The sequence below is a fragment of the Mesoplodon mirus genome (assembly GCF_964341445.2).
Source record: "Mesoplodon mirus genome assembly, chromosome: 5".
Classification (NCBI taxonomy): Eukaryota; Metazoa; Chordata; class Mammalia; order Artiodactyla; family Ziphiidae; genus Mesoplodon; species Mesoplodon mirus.
This window is the reverse complement of record NC_138980.1, coordinates 153,573,980-153,599,522: the sequence shown is the minus strand read 5'-3', so window position 1 is coordinate 153,599,522 and position 25,543 is coordinate 153,573,980. Positions and strand designations below refer to the sequence as shown.

General features: G+C 39.6%; 1 protein-coding gene across 2 annotated transcripts in view; it reads left to right on the top strand.

Annotated features, from left to right (window-relative positions):
• The window catches only part of WDR70 (WD repeat domain 70), a 315,980-nt gene that overhangs the window by 186,852 nt on the left and 103,585 nt on the right, over nucleotides 1–25,543 (top strand). For both annotated transcript variants that reach the window (XM_082623147.1, XM_082623146.1), the window contains exon 10: nucleotides 16,067–16,241. In XM_082623147.1, coding sequence (XP_082479273.1) covers nucleotides 16,067–16,241 — 175 coding nt within the window. The remainder of the gene's footprint in view (nucleotides 1–16,066; nucleotides 16,242–25,543) is intronic.

Here is a 25,543-nt window from a genome sequence, read left to right as displayed (position 1 = left end):
TATTTTATTTTATTTTTTTGCTTTATAACAAATTTAATCAGTTATACATATACATATGTTTCCATATCCCCTCCCTTTTGCGTCTCCCTCCCACCCTCCCTATCCCACCCCTCCAGGCAGTCACAAAGTATCGAGCTGATCTCCCTGTGCTATGCGGCTGCTTCCCACTAGCTATCTACCTCACGTTTGGTAGTGTATATATGGCCATGCCACTCTCTCGCTTTGTCACAGCTTACCCTTCCCCCTCCCCATATCCTCAAGTCCATTCTCTAGTAGGTCTGTGTCTTTATTCCTGTCTTACCCCTAGGTTCTTCATGACATTTTTTTTTTCTTAAATTCCATATATATGTGTTAGCATACGGTATTTGTCTTTCTCTTTCTGACTTACTTCACTCTGTATGACAGACTCTAGGTCTATCCACCTCATTACAAATAGCTCAATTTCATTTCTTTTTATGGCTGAGTAATATTCCATTGTATATATGTGCCACATCTTCTTTATCCATTCATCCGATGATGGACACTTAGGTTGTTTCCATCTCCGGGCTATTGTAAATAGGGCTGCTATGAACATTTTGGTACATGTCTCTTTTTGAATTATGGTTTCCTCAGGGTATATGCCCAGTAGTGGGATTGCTGGGTCATATGGTAGTTCTATTTGTAGTTTTTTAAGGAACCTCCATACCATTCTCCATAGTGGCTGTACCAATTCACATTCCCACCAGCAGTGCAAGAGTGTTCCCTTTTTTCCACACCCTCTCCAGCATTTATTGTTTCTAGATTTTTTGATGATGGCCATTCTGACTGGTGTGAGATGATATCTCATTGTAGTTTTGATTTGCATTTCTCTAATGAGTAAAGATGTTGAGCATCCTTTCATGTGTTTGTTGGCAGTCTGTATATCTTCTGTGGAGAAATGTCTATTTAGGTCTTCTGCCCATTTTTGGATTGGGTTGTTTGTTTTTTTGCTATTGAGCTGCATGAGCTGCTTATAAATTTTGGAGATTAATCCTTTGTCAGTTGCTTCATTTGCAAATACTTTCTCCCATTCTGAGGGTTGTCTTTTGGTCTTGTTTATGGTTTCCTTTGCTGTGCAAAAGCTTTTAAGTTTCATTAGGTCCCATGTGTTTATTTTTGTCTTTAGTTCCATTTCTCTAGGAGGTGGGTCAAAAAGGATCTTGCTGTGATTTATGTCATAGAGTGTTCTGCCTATGTTTTCCTCTAAGAGTTTGATAGTGTCTGGCCTTACATTTAGGTCTTTAATCCATTTTGAGCTTGTTTTTGTGTATGGTGTTAGGGAGTGATCTAATCTCATACTTTTACATGTCCCTATCCAGTTTTCCCAGCACCACTTATTGAAGAGACTGTCCTTTCTCCACTGTACATTCCTGCCTCCTTTATCAAAGATAAGGTGACCATATGTCTGTGGGTTTAACTCTGGGCTTTCTATCCTGTTCCATTGATCTATCTTTCTGTTTTTGTGCCAGTACCATACTGTCTTGATTACTGTAGCTTTGTAGTATAGTCTGAAGTCAGGGAGCCTGATTCCTCCAGCTCCATTTTTCGTTCTCAAGATTGCTTTGGCTATTCGGGGTCTTTTGTGTTTCCATACAAATTGTGCAAGTTTTTGTTCTAGTTCTGTGAAAAATGCCAGTGGTAGTTTGATAGGGATTGCATTGAACCTGTAGATTGCTTTGGGTAGTAGAGTCATTTTCACAATGTTGATTCTTCCAATCCAAGAACATGGTACATCTCTCCATCTATTTGTATCATCTTTAATTTCTTTCATCAGTGTCTTATAATTTTCTGCATACAGGTCTTTTGTCTCCTTAGGTAGGTTTATTCCTAGATATTTTATTCTTTTTGTTGCAATGGTAAATGGGAGTGTTTCCTTGATTTCACTTTCAGATTTTTCATCATCAGTATATAGGAATGCCAGAGATTTCTGTGCATTAATTTTGTATCCTGCAACTTTACCAAATTCATTGATTAACTCTAGTAGTTTTCTGGTAGCATCTTTAGGATTCTCTATGTATAGTATCATGTCATCTGCAAATAGTGACAGCTTTACTTCTTCTTTTCCAATTTGGATTCCTTTTATTTCCTTTTCTTCTCTGATTGCTGTGGCTAAAACTTCCAAAACTAGGTTGAATAAGAGTGGTGAAAGTGGGCAACCTTGTCTTGTTCCTGATCTTAGTGGAAATGGTTTCAGTTTTTCACCATTGAGGACGATGCTGGCTGTGGGTTTGTCATATATGGCCTTTATTATGTTGAGGAAAGTTCCCTCTATGCCTACTTTCTGCAGGGTTTTTATCATAAATGGGTGTTGAATTTTGTCGAAAGCTTTCTCTGCATCTATTGAGATGATCATATGGTTTTTCTCCTTCAATTTGTTAATATGGTGTATCACGTTGATTGATTTGCGTATATTGAAGAATCCTTGCATTCCTGGAATAAACCCCACTTGATCATGGTGTATGATCCTTTTAATGTGCTGTTGGATTCTGTTTGCTAGTATTTTGTTGAGGATTTTTGCATCTATGTTCATCAGTGATATTGGCCTGTAGTTTTCTTTCTTTGTGACATCCTTGTCTGGTTTTGGTATCAAGGTGATGGTGGCCTCGTAGAATGAATTTGGGAGTGTTCCTCCCTCTGCTATATTTTGGAAGAGTTTCAGAAGGATGGGTGTTAGCTCTTCTCTAAATGCTTGATAGAATTCGCCTGTGAAGCCATCTGGTCCTGGGCTTTTGTTTGTTGGAAGATTTTTTATCACAGTTTCAATTTCAGTGCTTGTGATTGGTCTGTTCATATTTTCTATTTCTTCCTGATTCAGTCTTGGCAGGTTGTGCATTTCTAAGAATTTGTCCATTTCTTCCAGGTTGTCCATTTTATTGGCATAGAGTTGCTTATAGTAATCTCTTATGATCTTTTGTATTTCTGCAGTGTCAGTTGTTACTTCTCCTTTTTCATTTCTAATTCTATTGATTTGAGTCTTCTCCCTTTTTTTCTTGATGAGTCTGGCTAATGGTTTATCAATTTTGTTTATCTTCTCAAAGAACCAGCTTTTAGTTTTATTGATCTTTGCTATCGTTTCCTTCATTTCTTTTTCATTTATTTCTGATCTGATTTTTATGATTTCTTTCCTTCTGCTAACTTTGGGATGTTTTTGTTCTTCTTTCTCTAATTGCTTTAGGTGCAAGGTTAGGTTGTTTATTCGAGATGTTTCCTGTTTCTTAAGGTGGGATTGTATTGCTATAAACTTCCCTCTTAGAACTGCTTTTGCTGCATCCCATAGGTTTTGGGTCGTCGTGTCTCCATTGTCATTTGTTTCTAGGTATTTTTTAATTTCCTCTTTGATTTCTTCAGTGATCACTTGGTTATTAAGTAGTGTATTGTTTAGCCTCCATGTGTTTGTATTTCTTACAGCTCTTTTCCTGTAATTGATATCTAGTCTCATAGCATTGTGGTCGGAAAAGATACTTGATACAATTTCAATTTTCTTAAATTTACCAAGGCTTGATTTGTGACCCAAGATATGATCTATCCTGGAGAATGTTCCATGAGCACTTGAGAAAAATGTGTATTCTGTTGTTTTTGGATGGAATGTCCTATAAATATCAATTCAGTCCATCTTGTTTAATGTATCATTTAAAGCTTGTGTTTCCTTATTTATTTTCATTTTGGATGATCTGTCCATTGGTGAAAGTGGGGTGTTAAAGTCCCCTACTATGAGTGTGTTACTGTCGATTTCTCCTTTTATGGCTGTTAGTATTTGCCTTATGTATTGAGGTGCTCCTATGTTGGGTGCATAAATATTTACAATTGTTATATCTTCTTCTTGGATCGATCCCTTGATCATTATGTAGTGTCCTTCTTTATCTCTTCTAGTAGTCTTTATTTTAAAGTCTATTTTGTCTGATATGAGAATTGCTACTCCAGCTTTCTTTTGGTTTCCATTTGCATGGAATATCTTTTTCCATCCCCTTACTTTCAGTCTGTATGTGTCTCTAGGTCTGAAGTGGGTCTCTTGTAGACAGCATATATATGGGTCTTGTTCTTGTATCCATTCAGCCACTCTGTGTCTTTTGGTGGGAGCATTTAGTCCATTTACATTTAAGGTAATTATCGATATGTATGTTCCTATTCCCATTTTCTTAATTGTTTTGGGTTCGTTATTGTAGGTCTTTTACTTCTGTTGTGTTTCTTGCCTAGAGAAGTTCCTTTAGCATTTGTTGTAAAGCTGGTTTGGTGGTGCTGAACTCTCTCAGCTTTTGCTTGTCTCTAAAGGTTTTACTTTCTCCATCAAATCTGAATGAGATCCTTGCTGGGTAGAGTAATCTTGGTTGCAGGTTTTTCTCCTTCATCACTTTAATTATGTCCTGCCACTCCCTTCTGGCTTGTAGAGTTTCTGCTGAGAGATCAGCTGTTATCCTGATGGGGATTCCCTTGTGTGTTATTTGTTGTTTTTGCCTTGCTGCTTTTAATATGATTTCTTTGTGTTTAATTTTTGACAGTTTGATTAATATGTGTCTTGGCGTATTTCTCCTTGGATTTATTCTGTATGGGACTCTCTGTGCCTCCTGGACTTGATTAACTATTTCCTTTCCCATATTAGGGAAGTTTTCAACTATAATCTCTTCAAATATTTTCTCAGTCCCTTTCTTTTTCTCTTCTTCTTCTGGAACCCCTATAATTCGAATGTTGGTGCGTTTAATGTTGTCCCAGAGGTCTCTGAGACTGTCCTCTGTTCTTTTCATTCTTTTTTCTTTATTTTGCTCTGCAGCAGTTATTTCCACTATTTTATCTTCCACCTCACTTATCCGTTCTTCTGCCTCAGTTATTCTGCTATTGATCCCATCTAGAGTATTTTTTATTTCATGTATTGTGTTTTTAATCGATGCTTGATTCATCTTTAGTTCTTCTAGGTCCTTGTTAACTGTTTCTTGCATTTTGTCTATTCTATTTCCAAGATTTTGGATCTGGGAAATAGAATCTTGGATCATCTTTACCATCATTATTCTGAATTCTTTTTCAGGTAGAGTGCCTATTACCTCTTCATTTGTTAGGTCTGGTGGGTTTTTATCTTGCTCCTTCTCCTGCTGTGTGTTTTTCTGTCTTCTCATTTTGCTTATGTTACTGTGTTTGGGGTCTCCTTTTTGCAGGCTGCAGGTTCGTAGTTCCTGTTGTTTTTGGTGTCTGTCCCCAGTGGCTGAGTTTGGTTTAGTGGGTTGTGTAGGCTTCCTGGTGGAGGGGACTAGTGCCTGTGTTCTGGTGGTTGAGGCTGGATCTTGTCTTTCTGGTGGGCAGGTCCACGTCTGGTGGTGTGTTTTGGGGTGTCTGTGGACTTTTTATGATTTTAGGCCACCTCTCTGCTAATGGGTGGCGTTGTGTTCCTGTCTTGCTAGTTGTTTGGCTTAGGGTGTCCAGCACTGTAGCTTGCTGGTCGTTGAGTGAAGCTGGGTGCTGGTGTTGAGATGGAGATCTCTGGAAGATTTTCGCCGTTTGATATTATGTGGAGCTGGGAGGTCTCTTGTGGACCAGTGTCCTGAAGTTGGCTCTCCCACCTCAGAGGCACAGCACTGACTCCGGGCTCCTCAATTTGGGATGATGTGTTGTCTATTCATGTATTCCACAGATGCAGGGTACATCAAGTTGATTGTGGAGCTTTAATCCGCTGCTTCTGAGGCTGCTGGGAGAGGTTTCCCTTTCTCTTCTTTGTTCTCACAGCTCCTGGGTCTCAGCTTTGGATTTGGCCCCGCCTCTGCGTGTCGGTCGCCGGAGGGCGTCTGTTCTTCGCTCAGACAGGACAGGGTTAAAGGAGCAGCCTCTTCGGGGACTCTGGCTCACTCAGGCCGGGAGGGTGGGAGGGGCACGGAGTGCGGGGCGAGCCTGCAGCGGCAGAGGCCGGCGTGACGTTGCACCAGCCCGAGGCGCACCGTGCGTTCTCCCAGGGAAGCCGCCCCTGGATCCCGGGACCCCGGCAGTGGCGGGCTGCACAGGCTCCTGGAAGGTCGGTGTGGGCAGTGACCTGCGCTCGCACACAGGCCTCCCGGCGGCGGCAGCAGCAGCCCCAGCGTCCCACGCCCGTCTCTGGGCTCCGCGCTTTCAGTCGCGACTCGCGCCCGTCTGTGGAGCCCCTTTAAGCAGCGCTCTTAATCCCCTCTCCTCGCGCACCAGGAAACCAAGAGGGAAGAAAAAGTCTCTTGCCTCTTCGGCAGCTCCAGAGTTTTCCCGGACTCCCTCCCGGCTAGCTGTGGTACATTAGCCCCCTTCAGGCTGAGTTCTCGCCGCCAGCCCCAGTCCTCTCCCTGCGCTCTGACCGAAGCCCGCGCCTCAGCTCCCAGTGCCGAGTGCCCCGGCGGGCGAGCAGACAAGCCTCTCGGGCTGGTGAGTGCCGCTCGGCACCGATCCTCTGTGTAGGGATCTCTCCGCTTTGCCCTACCCAGGTATGTGGGGAGTTTCTTGCCTTTTGGGAGGTCTGGGGTCTTCTGCCAGCGTTCAGTAGGTGTTCTGTAGGAGTTGTTCCACGTGTAGCTGTATTTCTGGTGTATCCGTCGGTATTTCTTCTTTTATTTCTGTTAAGTTTGCTTTCACATTTTGAAACTCTGTTATTAGGGACGTATGCATTTAGGATTGTTATGTCTTCTTGATCATTTGACTCTCTATCATTATGAACTTTTCCTCTGTCTCTAGTTTTATTTCTTCTTTTGAAGTCCACTTTGACATTAATATAGTCACTCTTGCTTCCTTTTGATTATGTTATGGCACATCTTTTTTCCATCCTTTTAATGTTAGACTGTTTAGTCTTTTTATTTATTTATTTATTTAAAGATTTATTTATTTGTTTTTTTGGCTGCGTTGAGTCTTCGTTGCTGTGTGTGGGCTTTCTCTCATTGTGGCAAGGGGCGCTACTCTTTGTTGCAGTGCATTGGCTTCTCATTGTGGTGGCTTCTCTTGTAGAGCACAGGCTCTAGGCACATGGGCTTCAGTAGTTGTGGCACACGGGCTCAGTAGTTGTGGCTCGTGGGCTCTAGAGCACAGGCTCAGTAGTTGTGGCACATAAGCTTAGTTGCTACACGGCATGTGGGATCTTCCCGGATCTGGGATCAAACCTGTATACTCTACATTGGCAGGCAGATTCTTAACCACTGTGCCACCAGGGAGGTCCCAAGTCTTTATATTTAAAGGTTTTTGTATGTTTTTTAATACAGAATCTGCTGAATTTTGCTTTTATCTAATCTGACATTCTTTTCCTTTTAATTCAAGCTTTTATGCCTTTTTCAATTAATGTAATTACTGATGAGGTTGGATTTAAACCTGCCATATTGCTATTTGTTTTATATTTATCCCATTGTTCTTTTAAATTATCTTTTCCTATTTTTTTAACATCTTTATTGGAGTATAATTGCTTTACAATGGTGTGTTAGTTTCTGCTTTATAACAAAGTGAATCAGTTATACATATACATATGTTCCTGTATCTCTTCCCTCTTGTGTCTCCCTCCCTCCCACCCCTCTAGGTGGTCACAAAGCACCGAGCTGATCTCCCTGTGCTATGAGGCTGCTTCCCACTAGCTATCTATTTTACGTTTGGTAGTGTATATATGTCCATGCCACTCTCTCACTTTGTCACAGCTTACCCTTCCCCCTCCCCATATCCTCCACTCCATTCTCTAGTAGGTCTGTGTCTTTATTCCCATCTTGCCCCTAGGTTCTTCATGACCTTTTTTTTTTTCTTAGATTCTCTATATATGTGTTAGCATACCGTATTTGTTTTTCTCTTTCTGACTTACTTCACTCTGTATGACAGACTCTAGGTCCATCCACCTCACTACAAATAACTCAATTTCATTTCTTTTTATGGCTGAGTAATATTCCATTGTATATATGTGCCACATCTTCTTTATCCGTTCATCTGTTGATGGACACTTAGGTTGCTTCCATGTCCTGGATACTGTAAATAGAGCTGCAATGAACATTTTGGTACATGACTCTTTGAATTCTGGTTTTCTCAGGGTATATGCAAAGTAGTGGGATTGCTGGGTCGTAGGGTAGATCTATTTTTAGTTTTTTAAGGAACCTCCATACTGTTCTCCATAGTGGCTGTATCAATTTACATTCCCACCAACAGTGCAAGAGTGTTCCCTTTTCTCCACACCCTCTCCAGCATTTATTGTTTGTAGATTTTTTGATGATAGCCATTCTGACTGGTGTGAGATGATATCTCATTGTAGTTTTGATTTGATTTCTCTAATGATTAATGATGTTGAGCATTCTTTCATGTGTTTGTTGGCAATCTGTATATCTTCTTTGGAGAAATGTCTGTTTAGGTCTTCTGCCCATTTTTGGATTGGGTTGCTTGTTTTTTTGTTATTGAGCTGCATGAGCTGCTTGTAAATTTTGGAGATAATCTTTTGTCAGTTGCTTCATTTGCAAATATTTTCTCCCATTCTGAGGGTTGTGTTTTGGTCTTGTTTATGGTTTCCTTTGCTGTGCAAAAGCTTTTAAGTTTCACTAGGTCCCATTTTGTTTATTTTTCTTTTTATTTCCATTTCTCTAAAAGGTGTGTCAAAAACGATCTTGCTGTGATTTATGTCATAGAGAGTTCTGCCTATGTTCTTCTCTAAGAGTTTGATAGTGTCTAGCCTTACATTTAGCTCTTTAATCCATTTTGAATTTATTTTTGTGTGTGTTTTTATGGAGTGTTCTAATTTCCTACTTTTACATGTACCTGTCCAGTTTTCCCAGCACCACTTATTGAAGAAGCTCTCTTTTCTCCATTGTATATTCTTGCCTCCTTTATCAAAGATAAGGTGACCATATGTGCATGGGTTTATCTCTGGGCTTACTATCCTGTTCCATTGATCTATATTTCTGTTTTAGTGCCAGTATCAGACTGTCTTGTTTACTGTAGCTTTGTAGTATAATCTGAAGTCAGGGAGCCTGATTACTCCAGCTCCTTTATTCGTTCTCAAGATTGCTTTGGCTATTTGGGGTCTTTTATGTTCCCAAACAAATTGTGAAATTTTTGTTCTAGTTCTGTGAAAAATGCCAGTGGTAGTTTGATAGGGATTGCATTAAATCTGTAGATTGCTTTGGGTAGTAGAGTCATTTTCACAATGTTGATTCTTCTAATCCAAGAACATGGTATATCTCTCCATCTATTCATATCATCTTTAATTTCTTTCATCAGTGTCTTATAGTTTTCTGCATACAGGTCCTTTGTCTCTTTAGGTAGATTTATTCCTAGATATTTTATTCTTTTCGTTGCAGTGGTAAATAGAGGTGTTTTCTTAATTTCATTTTCAGATTTTTCATCATTATTATATAGGAATGCCAGAGATTTCTGTGCATTACTTTTGTATCCTGCTACTTTACCAAATTCATTGATTAGCTCTAGTAGTTTTCTGGTAGCATCTTTAGGATTCTCGATGTATAGTATAATGTCATCTGCAAAGAGTGACAGCTTTACTTCTTCTTTTCCAATTTGGATTCATTTTATTTCTTTTTCTTCTCTGATTGCTGTGGCTAAAACTTCCAAAGCTATGTTGAATAATAGTGGTGAGAGTGGGCAACCTTGTCTTGTTCCTGATCTTAGTGGAATTGGTTTCAGTTTTTCAACATTGAGGACGTTGTTGGCTGTGGGTTTGTCATATATGGCCTTTATTATGTTGAAGAAAGTTCCCTCTATGCCTGCTTTCTGCAGGGTTTTTATCATAAATGGGTGTTGAATTTTGTCGAAAGCTTTATCTGCATCGATTAAGATGATCATATGTTTTTCCCCTTCAATTTGTTAATATGGTGTATCACATTGATTGATTTGTGTATCTTGAAGAATCCTTGCATTCCAGGAATAAATCCCACTTTATCATGGTGTATTATCCTTTTAATGTGCTGTTGGATTCTGTTTGCTAGTATTTTGTTGAGGATTTTTGCATCTATGTTCATCAGTGATATTGGCCTGTAGTTTTCTTTCTTTGTGGCATCTTTGTCTGGTTTTGGTATCAGGGTGATGGTGGTCTTGTAGAATGAGTTTGGGAGTGTTCCTCCCTGTGCTATATTTTGGAAGAGTTTGAGAAGGATAGGTGTTATCTGTTCTCTAAATGTTTGATAGAATTCACCTGTGAAGCCATCTGGTACTGGGCTTTTGTTTGTTGGAAGATTTTTAATTACAGTTTCAATTTCAGTGCTTGTGATTGGTCTGTTCATATTTTTTCTTTTTCCTGGTTCAGTCTCGGCAGGTTGGGCATTTCTAAGAATTTGTCCATTTCTTCCATGTTGTCCCTTTTATTGGCATAGAGTTGCTAGTAGTAATCTCTCATGATCCTTTGTATTTCTACAGTGTCAGTTGTTACTTCTCCTTTTTCATTTCTAATTCTATTGATTTGAGTCTTCTCCCTTTTTTTCTTGATGAGTCTGGCTAATGGTTTATCAATTTTGTTTATCTTCTCAAAGAACCAGCTTTTAGTTTTATTGATCTTTGACTTCTTTTCCTTCATTTATTTCTGATCTGATCTTTGTGGTTTCTTTCCTTCTGCTAACGTGGGTTTTTTTTTGTTGTTGTTGTTCTTCTTTCTCTAATTGCTTTAGGTGCAAGGTTAGGTTGTTTATCTGAGATGTTTCCTGTTTCTTAAGGTAGGATTGTATTGCTATAAACTTCCCTCTTAGAACTGTTTTTGCTGCATCCTATAGGTTTTGGGTCGTCGTGTCTCCATTGTCATTTGTTTCTAGGTATTTTTTGATTTCCTCTTTGATTTATTCAGTGGTCACTTGGTTATTAAGTAGTGTATTGTTTAGCCTCCATGGGCTTGTATTTTTTACAGATCTTTTCCTGTAATTCATATCTGGTCTCATAGCGTTGTGTTCGGAAAAGATGCTTGATACAATTTAAATTTTCTTAAATTTATCAAGGCTTGATTTGTGACCCACGATATGATCTATCCTGGAGAATGTTCCAGGAGCACTTGAGAAGAATGTGTATTCTGTTGTTTTTGGATCAAATGTCCTATAGGTATCAATTCAGTCCATCTTGTTTAATGTATCATTTAAATCTCGTGTTTCCTTATTTATTTTCATTTTGGATGATCTGTCCATTGGTGAAAGTGCAGTGTTAAAGGCCCCTCGTATGATTGTGTTACTGTCGATTTCCCCTTTTATGGCTGTTGGTATTTGCCGTATGTATTGGGGTGCTTCTATGTTGGGTGCATAAATATTTACAATTGTTTTATCTTCTTCTTGGATCGATCCTTTGATCATTATGTAGTGCCCTTCTTTGTCTCTTGTAATAGTCTTTATTTTAAAGTCTATTTTGCCTGATATGAGAAGTGCTACTCCAGCTTTCTTTTTTTTTTTTTTTTTTGCGGTACGCAGGCCTCTCACTGTTTTGGCGTCTCCCGTTGCAGAGCACAGGCTCCGGATGCGCAGGCTCAGCAGCCATGGCTCACCGGCCCAGCCGCTCTGAGGCATCTGGGATCTTCACAGACCAGGGCACGAACCCATGTCCCCTGTATCAGCAGGCGAACTCTCAACCACTGCGCCACCAGGGAAGCCCTCCAGCTTTCTTTTGATTTCCATTTGCATGGAATATCTTTTTCCATCCCCTCACTTTCAGTCTGTGTGTGTCCGTAGGTCTGAACTGGGTCTCCTGTTGACAGCATATACATGGGTCTTGTTTTTGTATCCATTCAGCGAGTCTGTGTCTTTTTTTTGGAGCATTTAATCCATTTATATTTAAGGTAATTATTGATATGTATGTTCCTATTCCCATTTTCTTAATTGTTTTGGGTTCGTTATTGTAGGTCTTTTCCTTCTGTTGTGTTTCTTGCCTAGAGAAGTTCCTTTAGCATTTGTTGTAAAGCTGGTTTGGTGGTGCTGAACTCTCTCAGCTTTTGCTTGTCTGTAAAGGTTTTAATTTTTCCATCAAATCTGAATGAGATCCTTGCTGGGTAGAGTAATCTTGGTTGTAGGTTTTTCCCTTTCATCACTTTCAATATGTCCTGCCACTCCCTTTTGGCTTGCAGAGTTTCTGCTGAAAGATCAGCTGTCAACCTATGGGGATTCCCTTGTGTGTTACTTGTTTTTTTTCCCTGCTGCTTTTAATATGTTTTCTTTGTATTTAATTTTTGGTAGTTTGATTAATATGTGTCTTGGCATGTTTCTCCTTGCATTCGTCCTGTATGGGACCCTCTGTGCTTCCTCGACTTGATTGACTATTTTCTTTCCCATACTAGGGAAGTTTTCAACTATAATCTCTTTAAATATTTTCTCAGTCCCTTTCTTCTTCTCTTCTTCTTCTGGGACCCCTATAATGCGAATGTTGTTGCATTTAATGTTGTCTCTGAGGTCTCTGAGACTGTCCTCAGTTCTTTTCATTATTTTTTCTTTATTCTGCTCTTCTGTAGTTATTTCCACTATTTTATCTTCCAGGTCACTTATCCGTTCTTCTGCCTCAGTTATTCTGCTATTGATCCCTTCTAGAGAATTTTTAATTCCGTTTTTTGTGTTCTTCATCATTGTTTGTTTGCTCTTTAGTTCTTCTAGGTCCTTGTTAAATGTTTCTTGCATTTTCTCTATTCTTTTTCCAAGATTTTGGATCATCTTTCCTATCATTTTTTGAATTCTATTTCAGGTACACTGCCTATTTCCTCTTCATTTATTAGGTCTGGTGGGTGTTTACCTTGCTCCTTCATCTGCTGTGTGTTTTTCTGTCTTCTCATTTTGCTTTACTTACTCTGTTTGGGGTCTCCTTTTCACAGGCTACAGGTTCATAGTTCCCGTTGTTTTTGATGTCTGTCTACAGTGGCTAAGGTTGGTTCAGTGGGTTGTGTAGGCTTCCTGTTGGAGGGGACTAGTGCCTGTGTTCTGGTGGATGAGGCTGGATCTTATCTTTCTGGTGGGCAGGTCCACGTCTGCTGGTGTGTTTTGGGGTGTCTGTGGCCTTATTATGATTTTAGGCAGCCTCTCTGCTAATGGATGGGTCTGTGTACCTGTCTTGCTAGTTGTTTGTCATAGGGTGTCCAGCACTGTAGCTTGCTGGTTGTTGAGTGAAGCTGATTATTGGCGTTGAGATGGAGATCTCTGGGAGATTTGCACCGTTTGATATTATGTGGAGATGGGAGGTCTCTGGTGGACCAGTGTCCTGAACTCGGCTCTCCCACCTCAGAGGCACAGCACTTGACTCCTGGCTGTAGCACCAAGAGCCTTTCATCCACATGGCTCAGAATAAAAGGGAGGAGAAAATGAATGAATGACAGAAAGAAAGAAAGAAAGAAAGGAAGGAAGGAAGGAAGAAAGAAAGAAAGAAGAAAGAAAAAGAAAGAAAGAAAGAAAGAAAGAGGATAAAATAAAATAAAGTTATTAAAAGAAAAAATAATTATTAAGAAAAATAATTTTTAAGTAAAAAAACAAACAAACAACAAAAAAAAACGGACAGACAGAACCCTAGGACAAATGGTGAAAGCAAAGCTATACAGACAAAATCACACACAGAAGCTTACACATACACACTCACAAAAAGAGAAAAAGTGGAAAAAAATAATATATCTTTGCTCCCAAAGTCCGCCTCCTCAATTTGGGATGATTCGTTGTCTGTTCAGGTATTCCACAGATGCAGGTACATCAAGTTGACTGTGGAGATTTAATCCGCTGCTCCTGAGGCTGCTGGGAGAGATTTCCCTTTCTCTTCTTTGTTCGCACAGCTCCCGGGGTTCAGCTTTAGATTTGGACCCGCCTCTGCGTGTAGGTCTCCTGAGGGCATCTGTTCCCTGCCCCGACAGGACGGGGTTAAAGAAGCAGCTGATTCGGGGGCTCTGGCTCACTGAGACCGGGGGGAGGGAGGGGTACGGACGCGGGGCGAGCCTGCGGCGGCAGAGGCCGGCATGACGTTGCACCAGCCTGAGGCCGCTGTGCGTTCTCCCGGGGAAGTTATCCCTTGATCATGGGACCCTGGCAGTGGTGGGCTGCACAGGCTCCCTGGAGGGGAGATGGGGATAGTGACCTGTGCTTGCACACAGGCTTCTTGGTGGCCACAGCAGCAGCCTTAGTGTCCCATGCCCGTCTCTGGGGTCCGCGCTGATAGCCGTGTCTCACGCCCGTTTCTGGAGCTCCTTTAAGTGGTGCTCTTAAACCCCTCTCCTCGCGCACCAGGAAACAAAGAGGGAAGAAAAAGTCTCTTGCCTCTTCGGCAGTTCCAGACCTTTTCCTGGACTCCCTCCCCGCTAGCCGTGGCGCACTAGCCTCCTTCAGGCTGTGTTCACTCCGCAACCCCAGTCCTCTCCCGAGATCCAACCTCCGAAGCCCGAGCCTCAGCTCCCAGCCCCCGCCCGCCACGGCGGGTGAGCAGAGAAGCCTCTCAGGCTGGTGAGTGCTGGTCGGCACCGATCCTCTGTGCGGGAATCTCTCTGCTTTGCCCTCCGCACCCCCGTTGCTGCGCTCACCTCCGCGGCTCCGAAGCTTCCCCCTCCCCACGCGCAGTCTCCGCCCGTGAAGGGGCTTCCTAGTGTGTGGAAACCTTTCCTCCTTCACGGCTCCCTCCCACTTGTGCAGGTCCCGTCCCTATTCTTTTGTCTCTGTTTTTTCTTTTTTCTTTTGTCCTACCCAGGTATGTGGGGAGTTTCTTGCCTTTTGGGGGGTCTGAGGTCTTCTGTCAGCGTTCAGTAGGTGTTCTGTAGGAGTTGTTCCACGTGTAGATGAATTTCTGATGTATCTGTGGGGAGGAAGGTGATCTCCGTGTCTTACTCTTCTGCCATCTTGAAGCTGCCTCCTTTTCCTATTTTTGATAGGATTAATTTTTGGTTTCCATTTTTTCTCCATTATTACATATTCATTATAAAAAATGTCTTAGCGATTGCTTGAGAGTTAGTAATATGCATCTTTAATGTAGCAAAGTCTCTATTCAAATAATATTTTACCATTTCAAATATAGTGTAAACTGTATACTTTCATTCCTCCCTCCCAACCTTTGTGCTATTTCTGTCACACCTTTTACTTGAACATATGTTACAAACCTCACAATATGTTATTATTTTTGCTTTATAGCCGTTTATCTTTTAAGGAGATTTAAACATTTTAAATGTTTTACATTTAATGTCTTTTACATTACCCTCATTTTTACCATATGTGGCACTCTTCATTTCTTAGTGTAGATTCATATTTCCATTTGTGTCATATTTGTTCTTTGTGAAGAATTTCTTTTAACATTTCTTGTAGTACATATCTGATGGAAATGAATTATCTCAGGTTTTGTTCATGTGAAAAAGCCTTTATTTCACCTTCTTTTGAAATATGTTTTCTCTGGCTTTAGAATATTAGATTGACTTTTTTATTTCTTTCAGAACTTTAGAGATGTTGTTCTGTAGTGGTTTAGCCTGGATAGTTTCTGCAAAGAAGTTGCTAGTCTTTGGTTTTTCTGTATTTTTTTTTTCTCATATAGATTTTATTCTAGCCTCCCTCAGTGGCAGTACTCCTTTGCCTGGGGCTATGAGCAGGAAGGTATTCGTTCTCTCTGCTCCAGCTCTAGACTGCTATTAGTGGTTACTTGGTGGAAACTTGAGGCAGTCAGCCTCCCCCAGAGACATGAGATATTTGCCTGGGCCCTAGAGCAGGGCATCATTCTTTCTTAGTGACCAGTTTTTTTCAGTGTGTTTTCTGGTGTGTGTTATATGGCAGTACATTAACACATGTAATTTAGAAATTAATGTGTGTATGTAGGGGGTGTATTATGTTAAACAGTTTTACTGATCATGGTGTATAGTCAGAATTGTTTGGAAGCTGCTGCTTTAGAGGGTCAGAACTAAGAACTCTGACAGATTTAAAGTGGAATTTGCCACTTGCTATTTGATTTCATGAAAACACAATTTGGATGGTTCACTTTATTTTAGTGGGTAATCTCATTTGTAAGCATAGAATGTTTTACAATGCACATTTTATTTAAAATATTATTTAAATATTAAATAAAAAATTAAAAACATTAATTAGATTTATATGCTTAAAAGGTGAAGCAGTCTTTGTGAACTCTTATATTTTAAAATCCTTTCTTTTTTATAAATGAAAATCTCATTTTTTTTTAGGACTGTGAGGACATGGGAAGTTGAAAATCCAAAGAAGCAAAAAAGTGTGTTTAAACCACGGACAGTGCAGGGTAAAAAAGTAATTCCCACCACTTGTACATATAGTAGAGATGGAAACCTCATAGCAGCTGCCTGCCAGAATGGAAGCATACAGATCTGGGACCGAAATATGACTGTAAGTTAAAGACATTTAAGTCCTCTTTTCTTAGAAGAAAACCACCTTACAAAGCCAAACATCATGTTAAAATATTATGAAGGTCAATTTCCTGAGTTTAGCTCTAATTTAAACTTCAGTGTTAGTTGATAAAACACTGGGACTTTTGCAGTAAACAGCATTTTAGCAAACATTCCAGCTCAGTATTTTCCAATGTGTATTCGATTTTGTTTTTAAAATAAGCTAAATCTTTTGGTATAAAATTTAAAAAGCATAGTGCAGTTTATTATATGACATCTCAGTACACTTGATTTTGAAAGCAAAGGATCTGACAGTAATATAAAAAAAGACTAGGCAGAGCACTAGAAAATACCCCTTAAAAGATTTGAGAAAACCATGAAATAGCAAGGACAGTCCATCAGTTGTTATGCAATTATTTCTTTAGTAATTTAAATAATATTTTGTTTTGACATTCTGTGATATTCCATTTGAATAGGTTTCAGATTTTTTTTCTTTTCAGTTTTTGGTCATTATTAGAATAAATAAACTTTGGAATTGGAAGGGATCATAGAATTCTGTAACCACAGAAATAATGAATAAGATAATGAATAGCCTTTGGCTAATTTTGTGAATTACCAATAAGCTTTGAAAAGGGTTTTGTTGTGTGCATAGATGGTAAAACAAGAATTTTTAAGTGGAATGATTCTAGATTACCAAAGTTAAAATGAAAATCTACACTAGTGTTATAATACAAATTGGTTATCTTATCTTTTTTATAATTAAAAACATTATTTTATTTACTTATTTTTGACTGCATTGGGTCTTTGTTGCTGCGCACAGGCTTTCTCTAGTTGTGGCGAGCAGGGGCTACTCTTCGTTGCGGTGCGCGGGCTTCTCATTGCGGTGGCTTCTCTTGTTGCGGAGCACGGGCTCTAGGTGCATGGGCTTCAGTAGTTGTGGTGCACGGGCTCAGCAGTTGTGGCTCATGGGCTCTAGAGCACAGGTTCAGTAGTTGTGGTGCACGGGCTTAGTTGCTCCACAGCATGTGGAATCTTCCTGGACCAGGGCTCGAACCTGTGTCCCCTGCATTGGCAGGCAGATTCTTAACCACTGAGCCACCAGTGAAGCCCCAGTTATTTTAATAAAAGATGATGGTCAAATTATTAATTTAATAAATATTAAGTACATACTATATGCAGGCACTATTCTGGGCACTGCAAATACTGTAGATTAACCAAAATTTCTGCCTTCACAGAGTTCACATTCTTTTCCTTTTTAACGATTATAAAAATAATTTCCGGGCTTCCCTGGTGGCGCAGTGGTTGAGAATCCGCCTGCCAATGCAGGGGACATGGGTTCGTGCCCCGGTCCGGGAAGATCCCACATGCCGTGGAGCGGCCGGGCCCGTGAGCCATGGCCGCTGAGCCTGTGCGTCCAGAGCCTGTGCTCCGCAACGGGAGAGGCCACAACAGTGTGAGGCCCGTGTAAAGCAAAAAAATAATAATAATAATTTTCTTTCAAATAAATTGCCTATCAAACACTTACATTTTGAAAGGGGCCCCTGGAAACATAGTTGTCTTTTCAGGCAGATGAGTTAAAGTCAGTTTTCTTGGAATAAGGTAAAAAATAGTGATAGGAAAAAGGAGTCCATGTTGAGATTGCTGGAAATATCTTTGGCATTTTCTGTTTGTCAGATCTTTTTATTTCTGTTTTCATCTCCACTATAAACCCCATAATGCTTCATAACAGCTCAGAGGTTTAAAACATCCTTTGAATTATAAACTGAGTTTTAACAAAGCAATAAATTTTTTAGTTCCTAGCTTTCATCGTCTCTGGGTGCTGTTGATTTAAACATAGAAATTCTAAAACATGAAGTTTTCTTATCTAGCTTTAATAGTGATGTGTTTGGTGTATATATATATATATATATATATATATATATATATATATATTTACATATATATATATGCCTTTTCTTAGAAACCATATATTTTCATAAAGTTCAGTATAGTTTTTAGAGATGGGCCTTGCACATCTCTTGAAATAACTAGTATATCTCCTATTTCCCATTTTGTAGAAACCAAAGCTATTTGAATGCCAGTCCCCACCCCCAGAATCTTTTAAGCCATTCTTCTAATCACAGACTTTGATTCTGTTTATTTAATAATACATGAATGTAAAGCTAATTATACCACATCCTATTCATCATATTTCATTCATATTTTTAAACTTGCATGTGTGTGTGTCACCTGAAGACAAATCAAATTGAGAGGAAAAAACTTGCTAGCAGGAAACGCAGTTTGATTAAAAAACAGCTTAAAAAATGTTCTTAACTATTACTTTAGCAATAGTAAGTCATCTACAGGGAAACACTAAAGCTGAGATAAGAAACCCTAATAACAATGGTTTTTTCCACACAATAGCCAAAGAATTACATGGCAAATAATGGTTAATACATATGTTTTGTGACAATTAAGTAATGCTATCACAATTGCCACGTTTAATCATAGAATTTTCATTAGACCAATTGAACTTCAGCAAATTAAATGAAATGTATTTCTTTTCTTAGAAGTAATGTGTCTATCAGTGATAAAAACCTGTGTTCTCAAGACCTACCTTTATTCTAGAATTATGCTGGCTAGTATAGTAGCCACTAGCCACATCTGACTATTTCAATTTAAAATAATTAAAATAAAATATAAAAAAAAACGAAATTGAGTTATTTGTAGTGAGGTGGATGGACCTAGAGTCTGTCATACAGAGTGAAGTAAGTCAGAAAGAGGAAAACAAATTCCGTATGCTAACACACATATATGGAATCTAAGAAAAATAAATAAAAAGAAGGTCATGAAGAACCTAGGGGCAAGATGGGAATAAAGACACAGACCGACTAGAGCATGGACTTGAGGATATGGGGAAGGGGAAGGGGAAGCTGTGACAAAGTGAGAGAGTGGCATGGACATATATACACTACCAAACGTAAGGTAGATAGCTAGTGGGAAGTAGCTGCATAGCACAGGGAGATCAGCTAGGTGGTTTCTGACCACCTAGAGGGGTGGGATAGGGAGGGTGGGAGGGAGGGAGATGCAAGAGGGAGGAGATATGGGAACATATGTATATGTATAACTGATTCACTTTGTTATAAAGCAGAAACTAACACACCATTGTAAAGCAATTATACTCCAATAAAGGTGTTAAAAAATAAAATAAAATAAAATATAATTAAAATTTCAATTCCTCGGTCATACTAGCTACTTATTGGACAGCACAGATAGAGAACATTCTCATCGTTGCAGAAAGTTCTGTTGGACATTGCTGCTCAAGAGGAGTGTTTGTTTGCCCAGCATCCCTCTCAGTCATATGATGCTGGGCTGTCTTTAAATTTGAGAGGAAGCCCAGTTCAGAGGAGCTTCTACAGGTCTGCGCTGCCTTCCTGCTCCCTCACTCCCCATGCAGCAGCACTTATGTGAGCAACAGCGAGGAAGCCACTGCTTGGTTGGAGTAAAGTGGGGGAGGTGCAGAATATGGGGAGATGACGTTGGAGAGGTAACAGCATGCCCCCTGACTCGGGGCCTTTGCATATGCGAACGCTTCAGCCTCCAGCATTCTTCTCTTAGGTGTTCACATGGCTTTTCCCTCTCACCTCTTTCAGTACTTTGCTCAGATTTTCACTTCTCAGCAAGGCCTTCCCTGACTCCACACTATGTACAATTGCAACCTTCAGCCCACCAGTGGCACTCTCTATCCCTCTTATTTTCTTCCATAGGGGGCTGATCATCTTCTGACATACTATACTATATATTTTACTTGTTTATTGAGATTGTCAGTTTATTTCTAAGAAGTCATTAAAAAATAGTAGCATAAAGTACTATCCTTGTTATATGAAAGCATAATGAGATAGAGATATGAGAGAGAGAGAGGGAGGGAGGGAGATACTGATGTTATTTTTCATGTATCCGTAATGATGTAGAAACACATAATCTGTGTTAACATAGATGGAGTTTTAAAAACTGTTTTCATGTCTCTCTCACGCATAATTTCTGGCTTTTAAACTATTCCAGCTTGCATAGTCTCATGAATACCCAATGACTTCTTCTGTTCAAATAAAAACACCTACCGAATTCTTTGGACCTACTTTGCTCGAAGCAGCATTAGTGCTCTTTCATATCTGTCAGGAGTCTACAGTATGCTAGCCTCTTTACTAAAAGAACATGCTGTACTTCCTTGTACTGCAGTCACTCTTTGTAGACTAAGAGTTTGGCAGGAAAATGAGAACCCGTCATCTTCATGGAGTTTTGCTTTCCCTAGATCCAGGTGATGGGAGGGAATGATATGTGAAGTTTGACTTGGCAATAGGGTACCACCAGCAACTTGACCCGCTCTCCACCTGCCTGCCTCCTGCTGCTCCTTTGGCCTGCAACCCCAGCCCAGATTAGGAACATGAGCACACGCTACAACCCCTTACCAGGAAAGCCTCAAGCCTGTGAGACACTGCGGAGACATTTCTCTAGCTCAGAGGTTGATCAGTGCCCACATTCTCTCAGCCATGCTAGAGAGTGGTTGGTATGGTTCAGAGAAAGCTGGGGCAAGAGCTAGTAATCACACCAGGAGATAAGCTTCTGGGCAAACAAGCCCCTGGTGAATAAGAGAACAGGTATGAAGGAGAAAGAAGACAGAAAATAAAATCACCAGTAGTAGCTTGCATCCAGTGTTCCACAAATCTTTAAATGTCTCCAGTCACCTTCAGATAACCCAAGTTAAGATTAGGTTGATTTATGGCCTTCTACATCTTTTCCTTTATTTGTGTGTGTGTGTGTGTGTGTGTGTGTACACACACACACACACACACACATATATACACATATACGCACAGACACAGAGTAAAATGTTTTGTTTTTAAAATGGAGAATTTACAGTTTGCTTTTTTTATTTGAGACTGCAACATGGACAGCCTTGTAATAATAGATATAGTTCTAATTGGCTTTTTTCAAAATTTCTTTATTTAAATGGAATCATAATTTTACAAACATGAAATATACACTTTAAAAAATTATTATTATTACTATTACTGTTTTATTAATTGCCTCTACTCTTATTATCCTATCTCTAACTCATGGTGCTTGTAAATTACCTGGTATGTATCCTTCTGTACTTTTCTTCATAGCTCTATGTCTGTCCATATATCTAGCTGTCTACCTAGATCAGGAACACTTCACCTGGTGGTAGTTTTGAGAACCTACCGTCTCACTGAGAATGAGACAAATGACAAAAAGGTGTCTTTTCCCTTCTTTTTGCAAAGACCGATCGCGCTTAACAATAATTCTCAGCTTTCACCCAGTATTAGTTGTTTAACTTAAAGCAGTGAAATATTGACTACTGGGGGGAGAGAAGTACATTATAGAGGAAAAAATGATATTTTTAAACAATTTTTAAAAATCAAGAGATTTATAAAATGGTTCTAATATCTTCCTTTGAGGAAAAAAATGGTGTGTCTCTATAAAAAATATAAAGAGTCATGTTAAAAATTCGAATATAGATTTCTTTCTTTTCATTAGGCCTAATACTTGGAGTTTAGAAAATATATATGGATGGCTAAAAGTCTACCACATAGTTCTATAGCACATTTTTTGTAAATGACACCTGAGACCTACAATTACACTGTACATTACTTGGAACTTTCATTCGATCAGTCCTGAGTTTCCTAAGCTCTCTATACACTCGTTTTCCTTATTCATGAAATGAGGGCATGATCCCCACCTTGTCTGGTTATTTTGAGGATTATATTTGGTAATATATTTAAAGCACCCAGAACAGGACTGGCACATAACAGGTTTTGATAACTGTTGGTCTTCTTCCTCTTTTCTTTTTAGCTCCTAGGCGATTTACAGTTTTTATAGAATGGTGAAGTTAGATCTCAGGATGCTATTTAATTATGGCTATGAAAGTGTCATGAATTTGAGTGTGACAGATGCTTTGGAAACTAAAAGTATGACTTAGGAAGATAAGAATGTAGATCCCTGCTAGAGCCAGTCATTCAATGTATGGAAATACAACCATCGTCAATAAAGAAGATCTTTATATATCCATTGGTTAGTGTGCCTCAGTAGACATGAATTATAATTATTTTTTAAATAAACATTCAAGAGAAAACATACGACATACAAATTTTATTCTATAGAGTTTTTAACATGTGTATTTTTCAAAGCTCATTTTTCAAAAAAATATGTCATTGATTCAAAACACAAATAAACCATCAAAACTGTGTGAAATTACTTGCAGGCCCTGAAGTTAAGTTCTAATTTGTCAATTATTTTAATGAAAGCTTTAAAGTTTTACTTATAATGCTCTTGTAAAATGTCGCATATATTTGGAAGCAACATTTGTAAAAATGGGAATATACTGGTTTCGAAAAAATCAGGTTAAAAGTTTTTCTTTTAAATGTAGATGATTGTTATCCTTGTATTTTCTTGTTTGTTTGTTTTGGCCACACGACATGTGGGATCTTAGTTCCCTGACCAGGGATTAAACCCATGCCCCCTGCATTGGAAGCATGGAGTCTTAACCCCTGGACTGCCAGGGAAGTCCCTGTTATCCTTGTTTTTTGAGGGCAGGAAAAATAATTGAATTTAAGACTTCCAGTTAAATATGGTAAGTTAAACACATTCATTCAGTTCTGTTCCCTCCTGAAACCCCACTAAAATGACAGAAAAGGCGTTTTTAAAGCATAAATCCATACAAACAGAGAATTAGAGAGGAGATGACAGCAGAATAGAGAAGTCAAGACACTTTTGGAAGCTAGAAACCAGGTAATTGACTTAAAGTATGTTAAGTACTTTACATGTAATATTTTACTTAATCCTTACAACAATCCTATGATAGAAGTAGTTACTATCATTATTTTACAGATGAGGAAACCAAGACAAAAAGAAGTTGTGTTGCCTACCCAAAATTACAGTTAGTAAGTGGCAGAACTGGGATCCAGTCCTAGGCAGTCTGGTGCAAGCGCTTACACAAGGCGTCAGCAAACTGGCCCATGTGCCAAATCTAGCCCACCACCTGTTTTTGTATGACCTGCAAGCTAAGAATGGTTTTTACATTTTTAAATGCTTCTATTGTTTTCCTGTGGTTGCTGTAACAAATTGGCCAAAAACTTAGTGGCTAAAACAACACAGACTTCTTACACTTACGTAGCTTAAAAGTCTCATTGAACTAAATACCAAAGTGTTGGCAGGACTGTTGTCTCCTTTGGAGGCTTCAGGGGAGAATCCATTTCCTTGCCCTTTCCAGTTTCTAGAAGCTGCCCACGTTCCTTGGCTCATAGCCCCCTTCCTTCATCTTCAAGGCCAGCAACAGTGACTTGAGTCCTTTTCACTTTACAAAACCATGACCTTCTCTTCCGCTTCCACCTTCCACTTTTAAAGACCCTTGTGCTTACATTGTGTCTACTCGAATAATTGCCCTATTTTAAGATCAGTTGATTATCAATGTTAATTCAGTTTGAAACCTTAATTCCCCTTTGCCAGGTAAGGTAACATATTCATAGGTTCCAGGGATTAGGAGGTTAGAAATCATTGGGGGGCATTACTCTGCCTACCACAATGGTTTATAAAAAAAAAATAAGAAAAAATATTTCATGACACACGAAAATGATGTGAAATTCAAATTTCAGTGTCCATGATGAAGTTTAATTAGAACACCCTTGCTCATTCATTTTTGTAATCTATGGCTGCTTTTGCACTACAGTAGCAGAGTTGAGTAGTTACAACAGACTATATGGCCCTCAAAGCCTAAAATATTTTACTGTCTGGCCCTTTACAGAAGAAGATTTTGACCCCTGACATAGTGTTTCTAATCAGCTTTTAGTACCTTACTCTTATATATTAATGAACAGACAAGGATCACCAGATATTTGAAGAAATCCTCTGACAAGAAATACAGAGACTAAAGCAATCTCAGAGGGGACAGAGAGAGACAATGTAGGAAACAGAAGAATATTTCAAGAAAAAAATTCTATATTTAATATTCTCAGAGAGGAAAGAGAATATTGCAGACAGGAAACTAAAGCAGAATACTACAAAAATTTTTTGAACACTTAGAGTTCAAGAAAGAGCCCTTGGAAAATAAATAGGTGATACTTGGGGGAAAATCCATGGGAGTATTGAAAGAAATAGTCAAGGAAATCTCCTGGAAAATAGCATAAAGCACAGTGAGAAAGAAAAGATGGACTTAAGCGTCAATTCAGGGCCCAATATTTGACCAGAAAGTTTTAGAAAGAGAAAATGTAGAGGAGAGAGGATACAATTAGGTAAGAAATAATTACTACTGCCCTTCTCCCACTGCCCCCCCCATTACCCCCAAAAGTCTCAGAACTGAAAAGATTTTTTTTCCAGGTAGGAATTGCTCATCAAATGCTCCGCACAGTGAATGAAAAAGACATCAAACCATACGTCATGAAATGTCAGGACACCGGGGTTATAGAGAAGATCCTAAAACTCGCAGAGAGAGAGAAAAATAGGAAACATGTAATAGAAGGGTGTTGGGGCCACCTAAGTTAGGATGTTGATAAGACATGTGAGATCATGGACTCCTAGCCCAATACGGAAGGAAAGGAAGAACAGGAGGGGCTGATACGTGGAGGGAAAGTAGAGAGATCACATCATTCACTCCACAAAAGTTACTGAGCACCTTTCTCGTCCAAGTACTATTCTAGGTTCTGGGGATACCACAGTGAACAAAACAGAGACCCCATCCAGTTTTCTTTCAAAGGCTCTGAAGGAGCTGGAAAATTGGTATTTTGAGGATTTATCAGGAAACATGGTACAATCTCTTTTAGTGTTTTTAAGGATTTTTTAAAAAAGGCTTTCTAAGCACCAAATTCAGCTGTCTTTTTACAGCCTCTGTTCCCCTCATTGACAGTATCACTCTTTTTTGTGTGTGTGTGGTTCGCGGGCCTCTCACTGTTGTGGCCTCTCCCATTGCGGAGCACAGGCTCCGGACGCGCAGGCTCTGTGGCCATGGCTCACGGGCCCAGCCGCTCTGCGACATGTGGGATCTTCCCGGACCGGGGCACGAACCCGTGTCCCCTGCATCGGCAGGCGGACTCTCAACCACTGCGCCACCAGGGAAGCCCGACAGTATCACTCTTTGAAACAACCTTTTCTCCTGCCAACTTCCCTCTTGCCCTCTGAACTCCAGGTAACGAGGCAATCTTGACACGTGTGACAATCACTACCTTCTTGTCCTTATTATTCTCAGCCTCCTTCACTGGCTGCGTTTCCCACCGTCTCCATACTAGAGTAAAAGGGCATCATCTTTCCTAGTCT